The 18938-nt window shown below is 47.1% G+C and overlaps 1 protein-coding gene across 4 annotated transcripts; it reads right to left on the bottom strand.

The window, feature by feature from the left end:
* Window positions 1-1728: 1728 nt before the first annotated feature.
* FRMD8 (FERM domain containing 8) lies at window positions 1729-17974 on the bottom strand. 4 transcript variants are annotated; one of them, XM_054990739.1, is made up of 12 exons: window positions 17907-17955; window positions 17587-17688; window positions 16473-16554; window positions 16143-16310; window positions 13596-13697; window positions 13116-13174; window positions 11661-11827; window positions 7679-7897; window positions 6634-6757; window positions 5767-5937; window positions 5154-5352; window positions 1729-4392 (listed from the first exon to the last, which is right to left on the bottom strand). In XM_054990739.1, the coding sequence occupies exons 3-12, from the start codon at window positions 16552-16554 to the stop codon at window positions 4274-4276; spliced, it is 1410 nt and encodes a 469-aa protein (XP_054846714.1). In that variant the 5' UTR covers window positions 17587-17688; window positions 17907-17955; the 3' UTR covers window positions 1729-4273. The 4 variants fall into 4 exon arrangements, with proteins under 4 accessions (XP_054846714.1, XP_054846738.1, XP_054846722.1 ...); XM_054990763.1 differs by having other exon boundaries at window positions 5767-5910; XM_054990747.1 differs by having other exon boundaries at window positions 17591-17688.
* Between the last annotated feature and the right edge of the window lie 964 nt (window positions 17975-18938).

Raw genomic sequence — 18938 nt, 5'->3', positions numbered from 1 at the left:
AAGCAATTAATTTTAAGTGGCGCACTAGAAATCCTTGCTATGATTATTTCCACAGCTAAGAAAGCAGCACAGCAGCGCCCCCTGGCAGGGCTACAATACAAAAAAAAAATCCATGCTGATTAGGAAGCACGCTTGGCTCACTCGAAACACACCCAGTAATGGCAACTAGACCCTCCTGAAAGAAAACATACAAAACACACAATACTTCAACCTAAAGCCAAATCATAATGCAAGCGGTCAAGTTCTCCAGGGTGCTTCATCCTGGATTGCTGTCCAAATGGTTACTAATGGCCTATTCTTTCTTCCTTCCTTCTTCAGAATATCCTGACATCATAGCATACGCCAAATACATGTCTAAACAGGCCCATCACATATACACCATATGGTAGAAGCCCCTTAGCCATTTGTGAATCAGGGCTTTGACCTACCAGCTTTTGGTGGCAAAAAGTGGCGTTCAGCCTGATGTGGTGTGTTTCATCAATCGGTGTCTCAGCAGGTGCAGCTCCCTTGATAACCTATTCATTGCAAACTGCTGAGGACCCAATGGGTTAATGTGAGGGGTGGGGCAGGGCTGGCAGGTTAAGTTGCTGCTTTTCCTTTTCTCTTCTTGAGAAAAGGCACAACAGCAAACAAGGATGTGTATTCACAAGAAGTATTTAGAAGGCCCACTGAACAAACGCTGAAGAGAGAGCTTTGACTATCTGCAGGAATAATGAAGATCTCACAAAGCAGGCTCAGGACCACAAATACTGCAATATACAGGTGACCGGTAAGTTGCCACAACACTGGCTTCCAAATAAATGTGCTAGTTTGGAGCCCTTATTCATTTTCCTTTGTCCAGACTTTCGCCGTTTGCAACAAACAGGTTCCTTGAACAAAGAGCAAGAGCTGCCATAGCGCATTCTGCTTTTGCTGAGCATTGGTGGCATAATGACCTCAGAAGTACACAGCAATGTCCTCGCGCTACCAGTTTTTCAGCATGCACCACCAATTATGGCCAGTCTCACCTTAAGCAAGCCACTTGGGTTTCACTGGTGCTGGACCCTGCAGGCATATCAGGAAGAGAATGAAGAATATCACATTTCAAGATCTCAGGGTCCTCCCCTCCAGCTACAACGCAGCAGAAAGATTTTTCAATGTCAGCAGCCATCCTCGCCCGTAGTCCTCAAACTTTCTGTGGTGGGACCCACTTCTATACTTACTAGCTGACAACCAAATAATGTTAACCTCACAGAGTGGGTCTATCCTGCTTTCTCAACGCTATTGCTCCAGTTCCCTGAGCCTACCGAAACAGCGTAAGGGGAAATGTGGGGGGTCTAAATTGGGAGAAATCAGCAGAAATCGCTTCCTCTTTGCCCAATGACCTGATACGCCATGTCAAGCCACTCTCACAAACAGTATTACTTACATAATTTTACAACTGGTTGTTTGCAGTTGCAAGAGAAAGGTGAGGGGAAAGAGGCAGAAGACAGGGGTTAGAAGCAAGATTGTAGATCACATTCTAGCCCGTGGCATATCATGTAGGCAGCAGAGACTCACAATAGTAATGCTATTTTAGATGGATGCAGGGAAAGCAGTTTATCAGCAACAGAAATCTACTAGTAGACCGTGGACTGCTGGCCACTGTCACCCCTGTGTTTAAATCTGTGTTGCATAAATAAAATGTCATCCAATATCCTGAGGGACTTCAAGGATTATAAAAACATTATAAAAACATGCAACTTGTTGATTCCACTATCTTTATTGCATAAACAGTCCCTGTCCAAAGTCAGCAACTGTACATACACTCTGGAAATAGAGATGAGTAAAAAGGCACAATTTCTTTTCAATAAAAGGCACTTGCTTGAAGAGGTTCAATAGGGGATAGAAGGTGGGTGTTTGTTAGCAAGCTCTATTCTTCCCCTAATGGTTCACTTGTCAAACCAGTGGATACCCTTGAGAATTGAGTGAAAAGATACTGGAACATACTGGAGTCAGTATGAGTTTTGGACCCAGCACAAAAATCTCCAAAACATGCTCTTCAGTCCTGAATTGGGGGGGGGGGAGGGGGTACAGAAGCTGAACCAAGACAGCTGATTCTGAAATCCCCGACGCCTACCCTCCCTTTCCCAGCAAACAAACCCAAGCACAGCTCCCCTATAGAAGTGAACACAGCACTTTAAATGAGGCAATTTTACTTTTTAGTAGCAGATGTTTAAAATGCAGCTGGTTTCTCAAAAAGAATTGAGCTGCATCCATTTTGGTGGCAGTGTAGATTAGTGAGAAGTGTACCCTATGCTGCCAATTGGGGAGAGTACACGAAGGTGAATGATTGCACACCACAATCTGGTGATTTTTTTTCTTCATCTGCAAACACAACAATGCCTTCCCAGATACCCACACACAAAACAAGAGGACATGCTCTCTCCCCTCCCAAAATAAGCACCTTATGTGTCCGCACTGGTGTTTAACCCATAGCAGAAACTTAGCTTGCTTTGGCCTACTCCAAGGGACCCTGAGAGAAGAAAGCATTTGTGTTTGAACATACAAGAACTTTGAGATGAAACATGAACCCATTTAACACAATTCTTTGTCAATGCCAACGTGGGGAAGGAGTGGGCGTGCCATGGAGCCTCTAGAAGCAGCCTTTACCACACAGGCCACTCCCAATAGACATCACACCATCCTTATGTGACACCACACACAAACGGTGGTGAACCTAAAGAAAGCCACTTCCAAAAAGTCAGTTTTAGTTGAATTTCTCTTAAGGTATAAAAGGCACTTTTTGAAATAAAGCTGGAATGAAGGAATCCCAGAATCCATAGTGTTTTTAGTGTTCCCCTCTGTGGAAACAGACACACAGCTGTTTGTAACTAAAAAAAATAGTCCTTGGTGTTTGAAAATAAGAAAACCTGTTAAAAAAAAAGAGGCTCTTGGGAGGAAGCAAGGTAGGGTAGGGCAACTTGACGTGCAACATTCAAGCTCTGCTTTCTCCAGCAGCTCCAGTGGAAATTTCCTCTCTAGCTACTTTAAAGGCCCTGATGGGCCATCGGAATCTTTTTTGCTCCAAAAGAACAAACTTGCAAAGAAACAGGGATAGAAATGAAGTGGCATTCGGGCCAGGCCGCTGAAACAGAAAAAGCAGTAACGTGAATGCAAAATAAATCACAGACAGGCCCGTAGTTCTGAATCCTTAGACAAAAAGTGAGGGTAAGGGCACTTCATGGCCTACAGCAGCTTGGACTTCCAGAGCCCTGCGGCTGTGTGCTGGGAACAAAGTCAGAAACAGTCGAAGTCCCAAAAGGGAGATCAAGGCACGTCCCAAATAACTCTGCTCTGACTCCATGTAGAGCACAAGTCATGCTGGACAAAATAACTTAGTACAGATGCCATGGAGCCTCTAGAAGCAGCCTTTACCACACAGGCCACTCCCAATAGACATCACACCATCCTTATGTGACACCACACACAAACGGTGGTGAACCTAAAGAAAGCCACTTCCAAAAAGTCAGTTTTAGTTGAATTTCTCTTAAGGTATAAAAGGCACTTTTTGAAATAAAGCTGGAATGAAGGAATCCCAGAATCCATAGTGTTTTTAGTGTTCCCCTCTGTGGAAACAGACACACAGCTGTTTGTAACTAAAAAAAATAGTCCTTGGTGTTTGAAAATAAGAAAACCTGTTAAAAAAAAAGAGGCTCTTGGGAGGAAGCAAGGTAGGGTAGGGCAACTTGACGTGCAACATTCAAGCTCTGCTTTCTCCAGCAGCTCCAGTGGAAATTTCCTCTCTAGCTACTTTAAAGGCCCTGATGGGCCATCGGAATCTTTTTTGCTCCAAAAGAACAAACTTGCAAAGAAACAGGGATAGAAATGAAGTGGCATTCGGGCCAGGCCGCTGAAACAGAAAAAGCAGTAACGTGAATGCAAAATAAATCACAGACAGGCCCGTAGTTCTGAATCCTTAGACAAAAAGTGAGGGTAAGGGCACTTCATGGCCTACAGCAGCTTGGACTTCCAGAGCCCTGCGGCTGTGTGCTGGGAACAAAGTCAGAAACAGTCGAAGTCCCAAAAGGGAGATCAAGGCACGTCCCAAATAACTCTGCTCTGACTCCATGTAGAGCACAAGTCATGCTGGACAAAATAACTTAGTACAGATGAGATATCTTGTTTGAGGGCGGGGAGAGGAAGAAAACAGTATTCTAGACTGCCCTCTGACCAGAGAAGAGAGCCAACAGGCTGGTAATTGCAGCCCTACAAAGTAGAGTGATGCCTTCAAACACCCAGTGCCGAAAGGCGGTCAGCCCTGTTCCAGATTCTCAGCACCCCGCACAGCGGAGTAGGAAGTGGCGGTGTTGGACAGCTGGCGGCCAAAGAAGGAAACAGTCCGCCGCGGCTTCACTCTTCGGATTTCCTTTCCTGGAGCAGAAGACAGAGAGAAACAGACGGATCTTCAGTAAGACAGCACCACAGTCCTCTGCCCAAGCAGGGCTGTGTGGTGTAGCTGATGCCAACTCCTCCCTGGTCCAAAGGGAGAGTCCTGGAATGCTGTAGCCCAATCTCCCAATGACATTTTGTAACTTATTCATTACGTGTTTATTCTGGCCTCCCCTCCAAAGGTGCTCAGGGCAACAGACAAGAGTTTTTCCCTTCCTTCCTTCATGTCATCATCACAACAGCCCTGTGAGGAACAGTTGGGGGAAGACAGAAGGAATCTAGCTGGCTCAAGTTTGGTGTAGTGGTTAAGAGCGCAGGACTCTAATCTGGAGAACTGGGTTTGATTCCCCACTCCACCACTTAAAGCCAGCTGGGTGACCTAGGGTCAGTCACAGCTCTCTCAGAGCTCTCTCAGCCTCGCCTACCTCACAGCGTTTGTTGTGGGGATAATAATAGCATATTTTGTAGACTGCTTAACGCCCCCTCAAAGGCAGTATATATATGTCCTGAAGGGCGGTATATAAAATGAATGTTGTTGTTGTTCTTATTAATCAGGAATCATGGCAAGTGAAGATATGAACCCAGGCGTCTCTCCAGGCCTTAGCTAAACATGCTAGTCAGCTAGAGAGGCTCACAAATTCAAATTCCAGCTTTCTGTTGGGAATTTCTTGAAGAAGACAACAGGGATTCATTACCCGCCCCCCCCCCACCTCCCCAGCTCAAACCCTTTGGTGCCATCTTACCATCATCAACATAATCTATGGTGGAGAGGTGCTGGATCCGGCTGCAAAGCACGCTGTTCTGCCGCTGCAGCTTGGGATGGGGCCTGCGAGCTGGGGGGCTCTGGGGCTCAGGAGGAGGAGTCGAACTGTCAATCAGGTCCCCCTCAGCAGCTGCATTCAGCTCTATGCAATACTCGATCAGGCCACTCATGAGCTCCGCCTGCAAATAAGGAAGGGAGCTCAATGGCATTTCCCCACAGATTCGTGAGCCAGGTTGCTCTAGAAGAAAGCATTGCCACTGTGCAAAGTGCCCCCCCCTTAACTGCCTCCTCCTCCACCTTGCCTTACTCACTGCAGAGGAATTTGGGGTGTTCTCAATGTAATGGGTCCCCGGACAGAAATGAGGTCCTTTCCTGCTGTCCTTAGAGTATCCTGCCCCTTCCATAGAGGACATAAGTGGTAACCTCCCTCTGTGCAAATCTTCTTTCCAGCTCGGTATCAGAAGCAACTCCAGCTCCGAGCAGATTCCTTTTACTACCACTGCTCACTCCCCAGTTCAATGCTCACATGCACAGCAAGGCATGGCGGGATGAGCACCACTGGCTGCAAAGAACAGCCCTCCCCCCACACCCACCTGCTTAGAGTAGACCTTCAGCAGCTTGTTAACAGCTGTGCCTTCGCTCTCCCCGTCGAACTCCAGCCACAGAATGTGCTCCTCCTCACTGGGGAATGTGTGATCCCACGACAGTTCTTGGAAGTGCAAGCCAAGCAAGACGTGCTGCCCGGGAGAGACAGAGACAGACAGCTGAAGTGTGGGAGAGAGAACAGGGGGTGTCAAAGGGGCGCCTTGCAAGCTGGAACAGGAATGAAATCAGGAAAGCCATCACTACTTCCTCTATTTTTCAGCCCCACCATACACACACCTGCAGTCTACGTCACAGGTTGTGCTACAGGACAAAAAAAATTGAGAATTTTGGAAAGCGGCTAGCAGAGCAAAAAGCTCTGGGCACCTTGAGCTAGTAAGTCAAGCCACATGCTGCAGGAAATACAATCACTAGTCAGTCTGCTGCAAGGAAGACATTTCCTAAATCCCAGAAGCCGCCAACACTTAGAACAAGTTAAGTCAGTTGTTCTTATAAGACTATGCTCCCTATAGGGTGGCCAGCTTGGAAATTCTTGGAGATTTGGGGGTACAGCATAGGGAAGGCAAGGTATAATGCCATAGAATCCACCGCCATTTTTCTCCAGGGGAACTGAGCTCTGTACTCTGGAGATTAGTTGTAATTCCAGGAGATCTCCAGGCCCCACATGGAGGCTGACAACCCTACCCCCATGAATGCCACGTGGCAATCATCTCTCTCCCCACTCCCATGAAAAGCCACAGGCTTAAACACATAAGGGAAGAATTCACCCATTTCAAAGTAACCCTCAGTAGGACTTCCAATACCCCAAAGGTAACCTTGGCATAAAAAACAGGCAGCCACCTCCCCAACACAGTTACCTTCTCCTTGCTGTCGATGATATAGACACCCTCCAGGCTGATGGCCACCGAAACAGCTTTGCGTCCTCCCCTATGCAAGAAGCCCTGGGATGGCTTGTCTATTTCCCCAGAGAAAAAAGCACAGCTGGGGAGGGTAAAGAGAGGCAGAGAAGGACCCCCAGGTTACAACAAAGGAACAGAGCAGCAAGCAAGGCCTGTGCTACTTGGAATACAAGAGAATCATGCAACGCACCATCACTGTGGCACCAAGGCCAGGGTTCAATTGCCACCTCGGCCACAGACTCACTTCAGCCAACAGTTCTTCATTTGTAAAATAATGGAGTGGTCTAAAAAACCATGCGGGTAACTTTAGAAAGCCTGCCCTCTCTAGCAGCATGTTTTGTTTTCTGCCTGGTTATTTTTCTACTGTCTCTTAAATCTGTAAAATCAAAAAGAGTCCAGTAGCACCTTTAAGACTAACCAATTTTATTTTATTGTAGCATAAGCTTTCGAGAATCAAGTTCTCTTCATCAGATGCCTGATCGGATCAGGCATCTGATGAAGAGAACTTGATTCTCGAAAGCTTATGCTACAATAAAATAAAATTGGTTAGTCTTAAAGGTGCTACTGGACTCTTTTTGATTTTGCTACTACAGACTAACACGGCTAACTCCTCTGGATCTTAAATCTGTATCACTGCAAACAGGTTTGTCTTTCCAAAACTATTTCAGAAAATTTGCTGGGAAGTGATTGTAGGAGCCTGAGACAATTCAAATCTGCTCTTGAAAATATGTTTTATATGTCTACATATACATAGGAATTATTATCAAATGCAGATTGTCTTACATAATTTTTCAATACACATTCTGAAGGAGCAAAATCTTTTCATAAAAAGCATTTGACTTACCCCAAGACAAAAAAAGACGAGATAAGTGTTAATGTTCCCCACATTTCCATTTTTCTATTATAAAAACTAAAAGTCCTCAGGAAAAAAGTTTCTTCCATGACTATTTCTGTCTCCCCCAACCCAAGCGCTCCACATCTTTAGTCTCCCGAGCAAACCTACCCATAGTAAGGTAGTTCATGGCATTTCTGCAGGTAGGCACGGTAATGTCTGTGCAGGGCAGCATTTTCCTCACAGGCCCCATCTTCAGGCACCATCTGGTAGGCATGCAGCAGGCCCTGCTCGTAGGCAGGTGGCCGGGTGCCACGTTTCCACAGGGCTGAAAAGAGCCCATGTCCTCTTCGGCAGAGGTGGGATGGCAAGAAGGAATCCAACTTCTCCCTGAGAAGAGAAAACCCATTCAGCACAAGACAGGAACCAGGCCTATCCCTTCCTGAGGGGCCCTTAGGGTTGCCAGGCCCCCTCAATCTCCCAGCGGGGGACAGGGGCCTGGCACTTACCTTTAGGGAGAGGGGGCTGCAGGCCGTTCTGCCGCAGACCGGGCCCAGTTTTGAGGTGCTGTGGAGCGCAGGAGCGTTCCTGAGCTCTGCAGTGACTCAAAACGGGCCCGATCCGCAGCAGAACGGGCCTGTTTTGGGCGCTGCAGAGCACAGGAGCATTCCTGCGCTCTGCAGTGCCTCAAAAACAGGCCTGATCCACGCTCGGTTTGCCATGGATTGGGCCCGTTTTGAGCACTGCGGAGCGCAGGAGCACTCCTGCGCTCCGCAGCGGCCCCAATCTAGGCCCAATCCCGGCGGCTGCGGCACATGGGAGCGCACTGCACCACAGGGGAGCGTGCAAGAAAGGTGCGCGCCCCCCGCTGCTCAGGTAAGTGGGGACGGGGTGTGGGGAGCAGGGGCGGGAGATCCCCCACCCCCACCGGGGGTCTGGGATCCCTAGGGGTCCTGCTCCACTAGAACCACTATAGTCTGACCCACACAAAGAAGCCCATTTCATATGCTTCGAGGTTCACACAAGCACCTGCTTTCAAAACCAGTATGTTGGACTAGGATCTGGGAGACCCAGGTTTGAATCCCTGCTCTGCCATGGAAACTTGCTGGATGACGCTTGGGCCAGTCACACACTCTCAACCTGACCTACTACCCCCAAGGGGGAAATGGAAGGCACTCTTGCTCATAATAAGCCTTTGTGGCTGAGACCGAAGCAAGGCAGGCCCTCTCTTCGCCCTTGTTCAAGTGAATACAGCGGGCCCCCCGACAATTCTTGAATACGCTGCCAGCATATTTTTCATTTCTCTCCTTCCTGGAGCATCTTCCTGTTAGGCCCAAGCCACAAGCACAGTGAAATACTGTTAGAACCACACGAACGACTACACCCACACAGCCATTCCTAAAATACCATTTGGCTGCCTGGCTGTGGGGCTCCATTCAACGTCACCCTGGAAGGGATAATGGAGGATTGTACAGCCCCCAGATCCCGTCTGGGCTTGCATTCCTCAAGGCCAAGCTGGTTGTGGGCTGTTCCCAAGCCCTAGCTGCAAGCAGCAGCAGCTGCTGCTGCTATCAATCCCCTGGCCCTCTTGTTGGGCAAGACACAGCTGCGTACAAGCATAAGATGCTCTTCTGCCATGAGATCACCACACAAGGAACTCCTGGCATGCAGAAGCAAGTTTCAAGGGTGAACAGGCAGGTCAAGTGTCCCATTTGGAGTGGGCCACAGCTGCACCTGGATCACAGGGCTTCCATAAAGAGGTTTCCTGGCATCCAGTTGTGTGGCTAGACTATACCTGTAGAACGTTTTCAGCTATATTGACACAAGTAGCAGTTCCAGAACCTGCCCAGGGTTGCAAAGCCCTGAATAAGTGTGAGAAGCTAGAGACTAGGAGGCTGTGTGTGTTATGTGCCATCAAGTCGCCTCCAACCTATTATCCTCAGGGAGGTTTTTTATGGGAAAAGAGGTGGCGGAACTCTCAAGAGGGAAATGAGGAAGAAACAAGGGATTCTTTGAAATCATGTTATTTTCAAGCACTATTGCTGAGTATTTTCAAGAAGTGCCGGAACTCCGTTCCCCTGCGTTCCCCCTGAAAAAAGCCCTGGTTATCCTATGAATGAAAGACTCCAAAATATCCTGTCATTAACAGACTTGCTCAGATCTTGCAAATCAGAGGACGTGGCTTCTTTTATTGAGTCAAGCCATCTCGTTTTAGGTCTCTCTCTTTTCCTACTGTCTTCCACTTTTCCTAGAAGCCCCGTGGCACAGAGTGGTAAGCTGCAGTACTGCAGCCCAAGCTCTGCTCATGACCTGAGTTCAATCCTGGCAGAAGCCAGGTTCAGGTAGCTGGCTCAAGGTTGACTGAGCCTTCCATCCTTCCGCAGTCGGTAAAATGAGTACCCAGTTTCCTGGGGGTAAAATGTAGATGACTGGGGAAGGCAATGGCAAACCACCCTGTAACAAGAAGTCTGCCAAGAAAACGTCATGATGCGATGTCCCCCTATAAGTCAGTAATGATTTGGTGCTTGCACAGGGGACTACCTTTACCTCTGCCTTACTCCACTTTACATTATTGACTTTTCCAAAGAATCTTGTCTTCTCATGATGTGACCAAAGTACGATAGCCTCAATTTTGTCATTTTAGCTTCTGGGAGAATTTAGACTTGATTTGATCTCGCATACACTTATTTGTCTTTTTGGCTGTCCGTGGTATCCGCAAAACTCTCCTCCAGCACCACATTTCAAATGTAGCAATTTTCTTCTAGTAGTAATTGCTACTAGAAGGCAAAACACAAAATGGCCACTTTCAAAAGGTGCTGTGAAGAGTCACTATAAAGAACAAAATAGTAAAAAGTCCAGTAACACCTTTAAGTCTAACCAACCTTATTAAGGCATAAGCTTTCAAGCACCACAGCTCTCTTTGTCAGATGAGGCATCTGACGAAGAAAGCTGTGGTTCTCAAAAGCTTAATGTCAGGTCTAGGGACGGCAGTCCATGGCAGATAGACCCCCAAGCCCTCACAGCAAGCACTCCAGTGCATTGGTTGAAAGACTTTTATTTAGAGATCCATTAAGTTCATGGGTACATCCATAGATTGGAAAGTTGGCAGGAATGATTATACAGGCAAAAGCACTATTGATATAGGGAGCATCTTTCCCCCCCTCCCTGTGAGCAGTTTGCATTTAGGCACAAATACCTAAGAAGTTACATGAGAACACAATAGCCTTGTCTAATTGCTTTGTCAATAAAAGTTGCTACTGGACTTTTTACTATTTTGCAACCACAGACTAACACGGCTAACTCCTCTGGATGTGTTTTAACAGAGAGAATGCAAGACACAGAGAGAAAAGATCTCTGGATAGCAGTAAAGCACGGGGTGGGGTGGGGGGGACAGCTCAAAGAAGAGATTTTATAACTCAAGAAGGACCACCGTTAAGACCCCCCACCAACCCTTTCAGAAGTAACTCCTTTTGCTTTGGGGTCTGGATCAGTGCAACTCTCATCTAGAACCTTGTTTCCAATGCCTGTCACCTTTCTATCAGTGGACTGGTGCACACACAGACATGGCATGATCTCTTCTCAAGGCTGATCAGGGCACCTCCTTCCTTGAAAAAACATTTTTGTCAAGATACGGATGCTCTGCCTCCCACGATATTTGATGCAAGATGGCGACTTTGCACATCCCCAACGACAGGGCTTTTTTTCTGGGAAAAGAGGTGGTGGAACTCAAGTGGGTTGCCCTAGGAGAAAATGGTCACATGGCTGGTGGCCCTGCCCCCTCATCTCCAGACAGAGGGGAGTTGCACGGAGGGCCATCTAAGCTCCCCTCTGTCTGGAGATCAGGGGGCGGGGCCACCAGCCATGTGACCATTTTCAAGAGGTTCCGGAACTCCGTTCCCGTGTTCCCCCTGAAAAAAAGCCCTGCCCAACGATAGTATTTTTGTCACAGGACAGATATCCACGCGAGGCTTCAGCATCTCTCCTGCTCCATTTCACACCAGCTCACTGGCTACTCACCTTCCCACTTGTGCTTCCTTTCAGGCCCACCACTTATCCTTACCAGCCTCCGTTTACATTCACTGCCTCCTCTAAGCTCAGCACACTGGCAAAGACAAAGCTAAAGATTGCCGGATCTGCCCTTCACCCCACTTACTTCAGAAAACAGGCTGTGTGCTGCCCTGGATCATATGGGCCCAAGTTCAGCCGGCAGACCAAGGCTCCCAGCATCTCGCAGTCTGCTGGGTCGCAGGGGTATCTCCCTTCCAGGATGTTGTATTTGGCCTCCTCGTACAAGAGCTGCAATACGCCCTCGTCCTGGATCTTGGGGAGGGAACACAAAGCAAACGGGATCAGAAGGAAAGCAAGGGTGTGTACGCACGTGACAGCCTCCCTGACAGTCTACAGGTGCAGAGTGTGCACAAAATCTTGCTCACTCAGAAATAATTTATCCTGCTTGGTCAACTATGAGAAGTGAGGAATCAACAGATCTCAGAAGCAGACCTTGCCCTGGAGGAAGGGGAGTGGGGGGGGGGACTCTAGAAATCCTGCTGCGTCCCCTTCAGCTTTTGAGATTATGCCTTTAAAAAAAAGTTTCTAGTTCTGACAGCTGTGGAAATATACTATTTGGCTTGCTGGTTCACTTGCACCTGCATAATTTCTTGTGAATTGTTCAGATAAGCTTTTTTTTTTTAAAGTTAGGATACTGCATTCAATGCGCTATGTAAAACGGCAGGCTTCCACGGCACAGCTGTGGATCTGTGGGACCATACTCACAGACGCATAGACAGGAGTGCTGCTAGCCCCGAGAAAGGGTGACACAAACCCAAATAGCACACTGAACGTAAAGAGCGCACTGCTCACTTAGTTCTGCCTTCAGCTGGCCTAAGTAAGGTATATCATTAGCTTCTATGCAGAGGATTTGGACTCCAGGCATTGGACACCCTTCAGAAGTGTGTTTGTGTCTCCCTTTCTAGCTCACACTCTTTCCAGTATGCCAAATTGCCTCCAAACCTCCTCTTAGAGGATTTCAGAACCTTGGAAACGTCCTACCAAAACACACTGTGTAGAAGAGAACAGGGTAGTCTATTAGTGTCCAAAAAGCAGCCCAGGAACCCAGGAGAGTTTTAGACTTACTTCAGATTATATTACTTAGAGATGTCCAGAGATGGGATAATTTTTTGATTGCTCACCTATCGGAATTATGAGATGTGATACATATTATCAAATCCTCTAGGCATCTTGTTGGAGATTCTGGAGAAAGCTTCTCCAGTTCTATGGGGGGAGGTTCCTAGCACACCCTCTTAGCTTTCCCTTGACACAAGCTGCCCTCTAGCACTCTTCGGAACAGCCTGCCCTTAAAGCTTGCAGCCCTGACGATTTAAACCCCTTCACAGTTTGAAGCCTTCGTTATTCCATTCTGTGGGATACAGTAGGACTAGATTTATGCAAGGGCCTACGGGGAGGGCAAGCATCAATATCACACCATGGCAGCATTTTCCATACAAAGAACAAACAAAATCCATGACCCTAAGAGTGTGTTTCTAAACTTTGGCAGATCATATCACACACATACACACCCCATCCACCCATTGCTTAACCTGGAACTTACCTGCAACTCCTTTCTTTTTGGGAAAAAGACATTCCTGCGCAACTGTAGAGATGGCTCATCTGCCAATAGGAGACAGAAGCAGGAGATAAAGGTGTGATCTATGAGCCTGACTTCCTTCTAAGACTGCAAAGGCAAAAGCAACCAAGGAGCCCAGGCCTACTGGTACTCAGGATTGGCATACCCAACAACCTTCTGAGCAGTTCAGTACAATTGCATGTAATCAGATCTCCAGGAAACAGAGGCAGAAAGTGAAAATCCGTCCTTCCCCCTCCCCCACACCCCAGCAGTCTGGACAGGCAGATAAGCAGCAACAACTGCAGGCTCTGTCTGTCTAGATTCTTTGTGAATTCACCCTCCCAGCAACAGAGGGTGGAGCTCAAGAACTGCTGCTTTCCCACCCCCAAACCCCAACTCTGCAAGATTTCAGAAACCAGAGCAGTGGGAAAGGCCCAGAGAAAGGACCATTGCTGCCATCCACACCTTCAAAGATCTCGTCCTCGGAGCAGCTGGTGAATCGGAAGAGAAGGTCGTGCCACTGCCGGCAAACCTTATAGGGCTGGTGCTTGGGTTTCAGCTGCACCTCTGCAAAAACAGACAGGAGAGATGAGCCATATTGGCCCTAGGGTTTCCAACTCCAGATGGAGAAATGCCTGGAGATCTGGCAGCAGTGCTAGAGGAGCAAGCTTCCAATTATGAACCGAGGTCAACCCTGCTTAGCTGCCATTTCCTCCAGGGAAGCTGATCTATGTAGGTTGGAGATCAGTTGTAATTTCAGCTTCTGAGATCTAACAAAATCAGGCTCACCTGGGCTATTCAGGTCAGGGCACATTTGCTTTATCATGACCCTTTAAATGGTGCAGAAATTACTAGCAGGATCATACTTACACAGTACTACAGACCACAGTCCCTATTCCTTTACCAAAACAACTTTAGGACGCACTTCATTACAATATAGTCCTATTACCCATATGAAAAAAAGCTCTCTTAAATAATTCAGTTTTGCATAGTTTGTGGAAAGCCAGGAGAGTGGGAGCTCTCCAAACTTCTTCAGGCAGCCTATTCCCCAAAGTGGAAGCCACAGCAGAGAATGCATGTGTATGGGCAAGTTGTTGATTTTGCCCATCTGAAGAGTAACACCTGCAGACGGCCCTGTTCAGATGAGGGAAGTTGCCGGTGTGCAGAATGTATTCCTGGAAAAGTTAACAAGACACCCATCGCCTGATACGGTTATCTGAAAGGTGTGATGTTTTCTTAATGCTGAAGAACAGAATTTGGATAGCTTTGGAAAGCCAGTTTGCTGGGCCACCAAGCCATCCACCCTGCAGCACTGATACAGTCCGACTTGCTAACCGAGATGAACTACCAGCCTGTCCATCACTCACAACCCAGAACAGCAAAGGTTAACAAGTGAGGCGCAAACGAGTCAAGCCACATTCTGTAAAGGAAAGCAAAATGGCCCTTAGACCCACACCTCCTTATCACTGAGCCAGGCCCTCTGCCTTGTCTCTTCCAACCCACTCAAAATCCTTCACACAAGGTTACAAGGGCAGTGAAACTGTCAACAGCAGGGCACGCACCTCTGGAGAACAGTCATTCATGTTTAGATTGAACCTTATAGCCCATAAACTGATAATTAGCCCATTATATGGGTTAAAACATCTCTATGAGATTGGATCTGTATTATCTCCCCATATGGCAGATTCTGGGAGGGAGTGAAGCGGACAGCATGGTCTAAGGACACCGCTTACTTTCTTGGGACTTCCTGATTGAATTGCCAGTATACTGCAGCTGACCTGGACGGCCCAGGCTAGTGGGATCTTATCAGAACTCAGGATTGTCCCTAGTTTGCACTTGGATGGGAGGCCACCAGGAAAGTTCAGGGTTGCAGAGGCAGGCATCAGGAAACCACCTGTTCATCTTTTGCCTTGAAAACTCTATGGGGGAAGGGGGTCACCATAAGTCAGCTGTGACTTGATGTCACTTTACAGATATACTGTGGTCAACAGAAACTATCCAACTCGTGGTTAATCTCTAAAGTGATATAGGCCAGGAAGCACCACTACCTTTATGTTTTCTGCTTTGGCAGTCATAAGCCCATCATTTTTACTAGTTACTGACAAGGGACAGGCACTCTTATGCATGTTCTTCATTATGGGATGATGTACCAAATGCCTACCACATTTTATCCTTCCTCCAACGAGATCAGGGGGAGTACACAGTTTTCTCTCCACTTCTAGTTTACCCTCCCAATAACCATGTTTAGTAGGCTAAGATGAGAAATAGTTAAGGGCCCAAGGCTGCTGAGTGACCCTTGTGGCTGAATGGGGATTTGAACCCTTGTCTCTCTGGTCTTAACACAATACTAACGACACAACACCGGCTCTCCTAGAGTATGAGATGTCATCTACATGGGGAGAGGCAGCTGTGGCTAGCAATGAGATGATAGCACTGGGTACTTGCTTCCAGAACCATTGTTAGTACTAGTTGGCATTGAAAAGGTTCCTGAGTGGGGCCACACTGTAAGTCCAGGAGACTAGAAGCAGTAACACCATTAAGACATATTCTTCTGCTGCAGCCAGAACAATAAGAATCCCATGACATCATAAAGCAGGGGTCCTCAACCTTTCCTTTAATGAGAGTGTTACCCCTGAGCAATGAAATACCCTGAAGCTCCTTCTCCCCCACCTGCAGCAAAGTAATTAGGTTTTTTTCCTCTCCTAGAAATAGAACATGGAAGAACACCAGAAATACAGCTATCAGCTAAGCAGCCCAGAGAAAAACACCTATGAAATAAAAACTTTTAAAGTCTAGAGCAGATCTTTCAGGCATCTTTTCCAGGAACACACAAGCTACTCTGCAGCAGCCAGGAAGCTACAAATAACTCATGAGTTACACGTTGGCGGTCCCTGCCTTAAAGGCACACAAATGTATGCGACATCAAGTTGTGTGAGCTGGAGTCCACTTTGGTCAGATACATGAATAGTTATTTAAATAAAGCCAAGAGGACTCCCGACCCCAGGGCCTTACCAAGCAAAGGCGAAACCAGCCACAAAGAAAAGACCTCCAGCGCATACTCGGGCAGCCTCAGGGCATCCCGGATGAGACGATGTAACTCAAGCACAGTGGCCGAAGGCAGGTTGTCCACTGTCAGCCGCACCACAGCATCATTGATTAGATACACCAAGACATCCAGGGCTGAGGGGGAAGAGAAAAAAACAGCTGGTCCCCAGTTGTTTCCGCTTCCCTCATGAAGCTGAGCATAAATGATAGCAGATCCTTCCCTCTCAACACTCCCTCTTTTCTGCCCCTTTCTGTGCTAGGCAATGGACCCAGGAGTCCTAGATCCCTTTCACTTACTTCGGGGCCCTGTGGAAGAGATGCTGCTCCGCTGCGAACGGTCCTCCAGATTAGGGGGTACAGTGAGCCTGTCCCCCTCCATCTGTGGAGACAAACACATCAGAAATGGCAGTATTGAGCTTGCACTCCAGATCCCGAGTCATAGCAATGAAGGTTTTCCAGAGAAATCCTTTTTCAAAAAATTATATCTAGTTAAGTGACAGATGTTAATTTTAGGCCTCAATACCAACCAATACTTGAACTGAAATGTCAGATTTTTAAAAAATCAAGTGAGGTATAAATGTTTTGTTCCAACAAATTCAAAGCTTTGTGTGGAAATAGTTTGTATTGGACTGTGGTTTGTATTGGACACTTGTAAAAGTTTAAACACAATAAAGCATGTACATCCCCGACAGTTTTGTAAAAGTGAGGACATCATGAAGGCACTTCATGACTTTAACAAACCCAAATTACTGCGTGTGATAAATAATAATAATGATAATAATGATGATGTCATAGGCATGATTGTACATTCATTTATTTTAACCAAATTTAACTCTCTTTCACAGAGGACACCTGGGCACCCCAGTTTCAATGTTACTGTCTGTAGTATCACCTTTCTTACCTGTTAGTTCCTTATCAGACTGGTAATTACAATATGCCTTCCATCATGTGACAGAAGAAACACCAATAAAATGTTAGCTTTGATTCTGATCAGACCTGCCCAATTAGATAAATTCATAACTTGGTTTTTTAATATGATTATAGGGATTTGTGACACACACACACCCGTTCACAGATCTATAAAGCATACATCTTCTCCTAGGAACAATCATTACTTGCAACTGTAAAACTGCCAACCTTGCCTAATATTTTATTGGGATCCATTCACTGTTATTAGCTTTAGGAAATAACACGAGCTTTATGTGATCATGGACCCATCACTTGCTCACTCGCCTCACCAACCCCGCAGGGCTGTTGTGAGGATAAATGAAGGACAGAAGAACAACATACACATCCTCGAGCCCCTTATGCAGGATTTAAAATGCAATAAATAAATATCCCGCTAAAACAGATAGAAGAACCCGTCAGTTTCAAAACCTTAAGATGTTAACAAAGACGCAGAAATACAAACCTACACGTGATTAAAAGCACAGGGAAACAGGACAGACTTCACCTGGTGCCGAAGAGATGTTAACGCAGGAGTAGGGGAAACTTCACTGGGAACTTCCAGCGCCTTTTAAGCAAAAAGTACAAACTTCAAGCCGTTACCCTCCGACCGTCACCCCCTTCAAGCTCCTTGTTGCTTCCCTTATATTCTTCGCATGATCATTTTGTTTGTTTGTCCCAGTAGTAAAGGGCGGGGAGGGGGGCTCTAGAGACAGCAAAGGGACAAGCCAGGGAGGAGCTAAAAGCATAGAGAGTAGCAAGGGAGAGGTCGCGCTTCTTTCCTACCTGCCCGCCGCCTTTCCTTCCTAGAGGAAAATCTTTTTCGAACTTCAGCCGCGGCCCTACCCAAGACCTGCCCGACGTCACGCGTGCTCCCCCCCAACCGAGCCTGCCCATTGGCTGCGCTACGTTCTGCTCCGAATCCCGGAATTCCGTGGGCGGGGTAAGATGTCGAAAGAGAAGATGTTGGTGCGCCGCTTTTAGGTACAAAACGGCAGGCGGTTGGTAAGTTCATTTGTTGGCGGCGGCGCATATTAGGAAGAATAGGGCGCGTGGGCAGGGGAACTCGCGGCTACTTGATCTCTTAGGCTTTCCCTCTCGAAAGCTCATACCTTGAAAATCATGTTGGTCTGTAAAGTGCTGCTGGACTCAAATCCTGCTGTTCTGCAGATCAACACGGCTACCTGTTTGAACTGATCTCTCAAGGTTGTCCGTTGCAGTCCGAAGAATCTCTCGTCGCAGGCTATCTAGGGATGAATGCAAAAGCCCGTGCAAATTCGAACAAGGACGCGGGGAAACTCCTAGGATTATCTTACTTTCGTCTTGGTGCGGGGAAAGGATCTCATTCTTTTAAAAAAAGTAACTTGTGTGTGTATCTTAATGCTTTCGCTTGCTTGACCGACGCTGGGGGGCGCTCAACAGCCTTGATTTACTGGCTTATCTGGGTCGCAACTCCCTTCAACACGGTACAAGTGGCGCTGCTATTACGACACCTCTTCAGGAACCCGCCCGAGGTGGCTTACAAAATAAAAATAGCCCCACCTCCAAAATTAAAATATATTAAAATCTAGCGGTGCATAAAACAACAACGAAAAAGGACCCGCTTCCGGCTTTACCCAGCAAGTGTTGTTCATGCTGACGTGTTGCCCTGCAAAACTCATTCCAGTGTCACTACCGGGGACTAACTGCAAACTGTGGGAAAGGGAACGGGGCGGGGTTCTGGTTTGTGCACTTTCTTCGAAGGATTGATTGAAAGGTATAGGGAGGGAATACAGATGCTAAAATGGAGGGATTGAATGCAGAGAGGATCCAGGTGGA

Source organism: Eublepharis macularius, chromosome 1 (assembly GCF_028583425.1).
Source record: "Eublepharis macularius isolate TG4126 chromosome 1, MPM_Emac_v1.0, whole genome shotgun sequence".
NCBI classification, from domain to species: Eukaryota; Metazoa; Chordata; class Lepidosauria; order Squamata; family Eublepharidae; genus Eublepharis; species Eublepharis macularius.
This window is presented reverse-complemented; position numbering and strand designations above follow the sequence as displayed.

Bases quoted from the DNA above. Each gene is read 5' to 3' on its own strand.
- FRMD8 (XM_054990756.1), bottom strand. From the start codon at position 16,554: ATGGAGGGGGACAGGCTCACTGTACCCCCTAATCTGGAGGACCGTTCG. The intron at 13,698-16,142 runs GTAAGGCCCTGG...CTGTTTTTGCAG, and splicing joins GCTGGTTTCGCCTTTGCTTG to AGGTGCAGCTGAAACCCAAG. The intron at 13,175-13,595 runs GTGTGGATGGCA...TCCTATTGGCAG, and splicing joins CGAGGACGAGATCTTTGAAG to ATGAGCCATCTCTACAGTTG.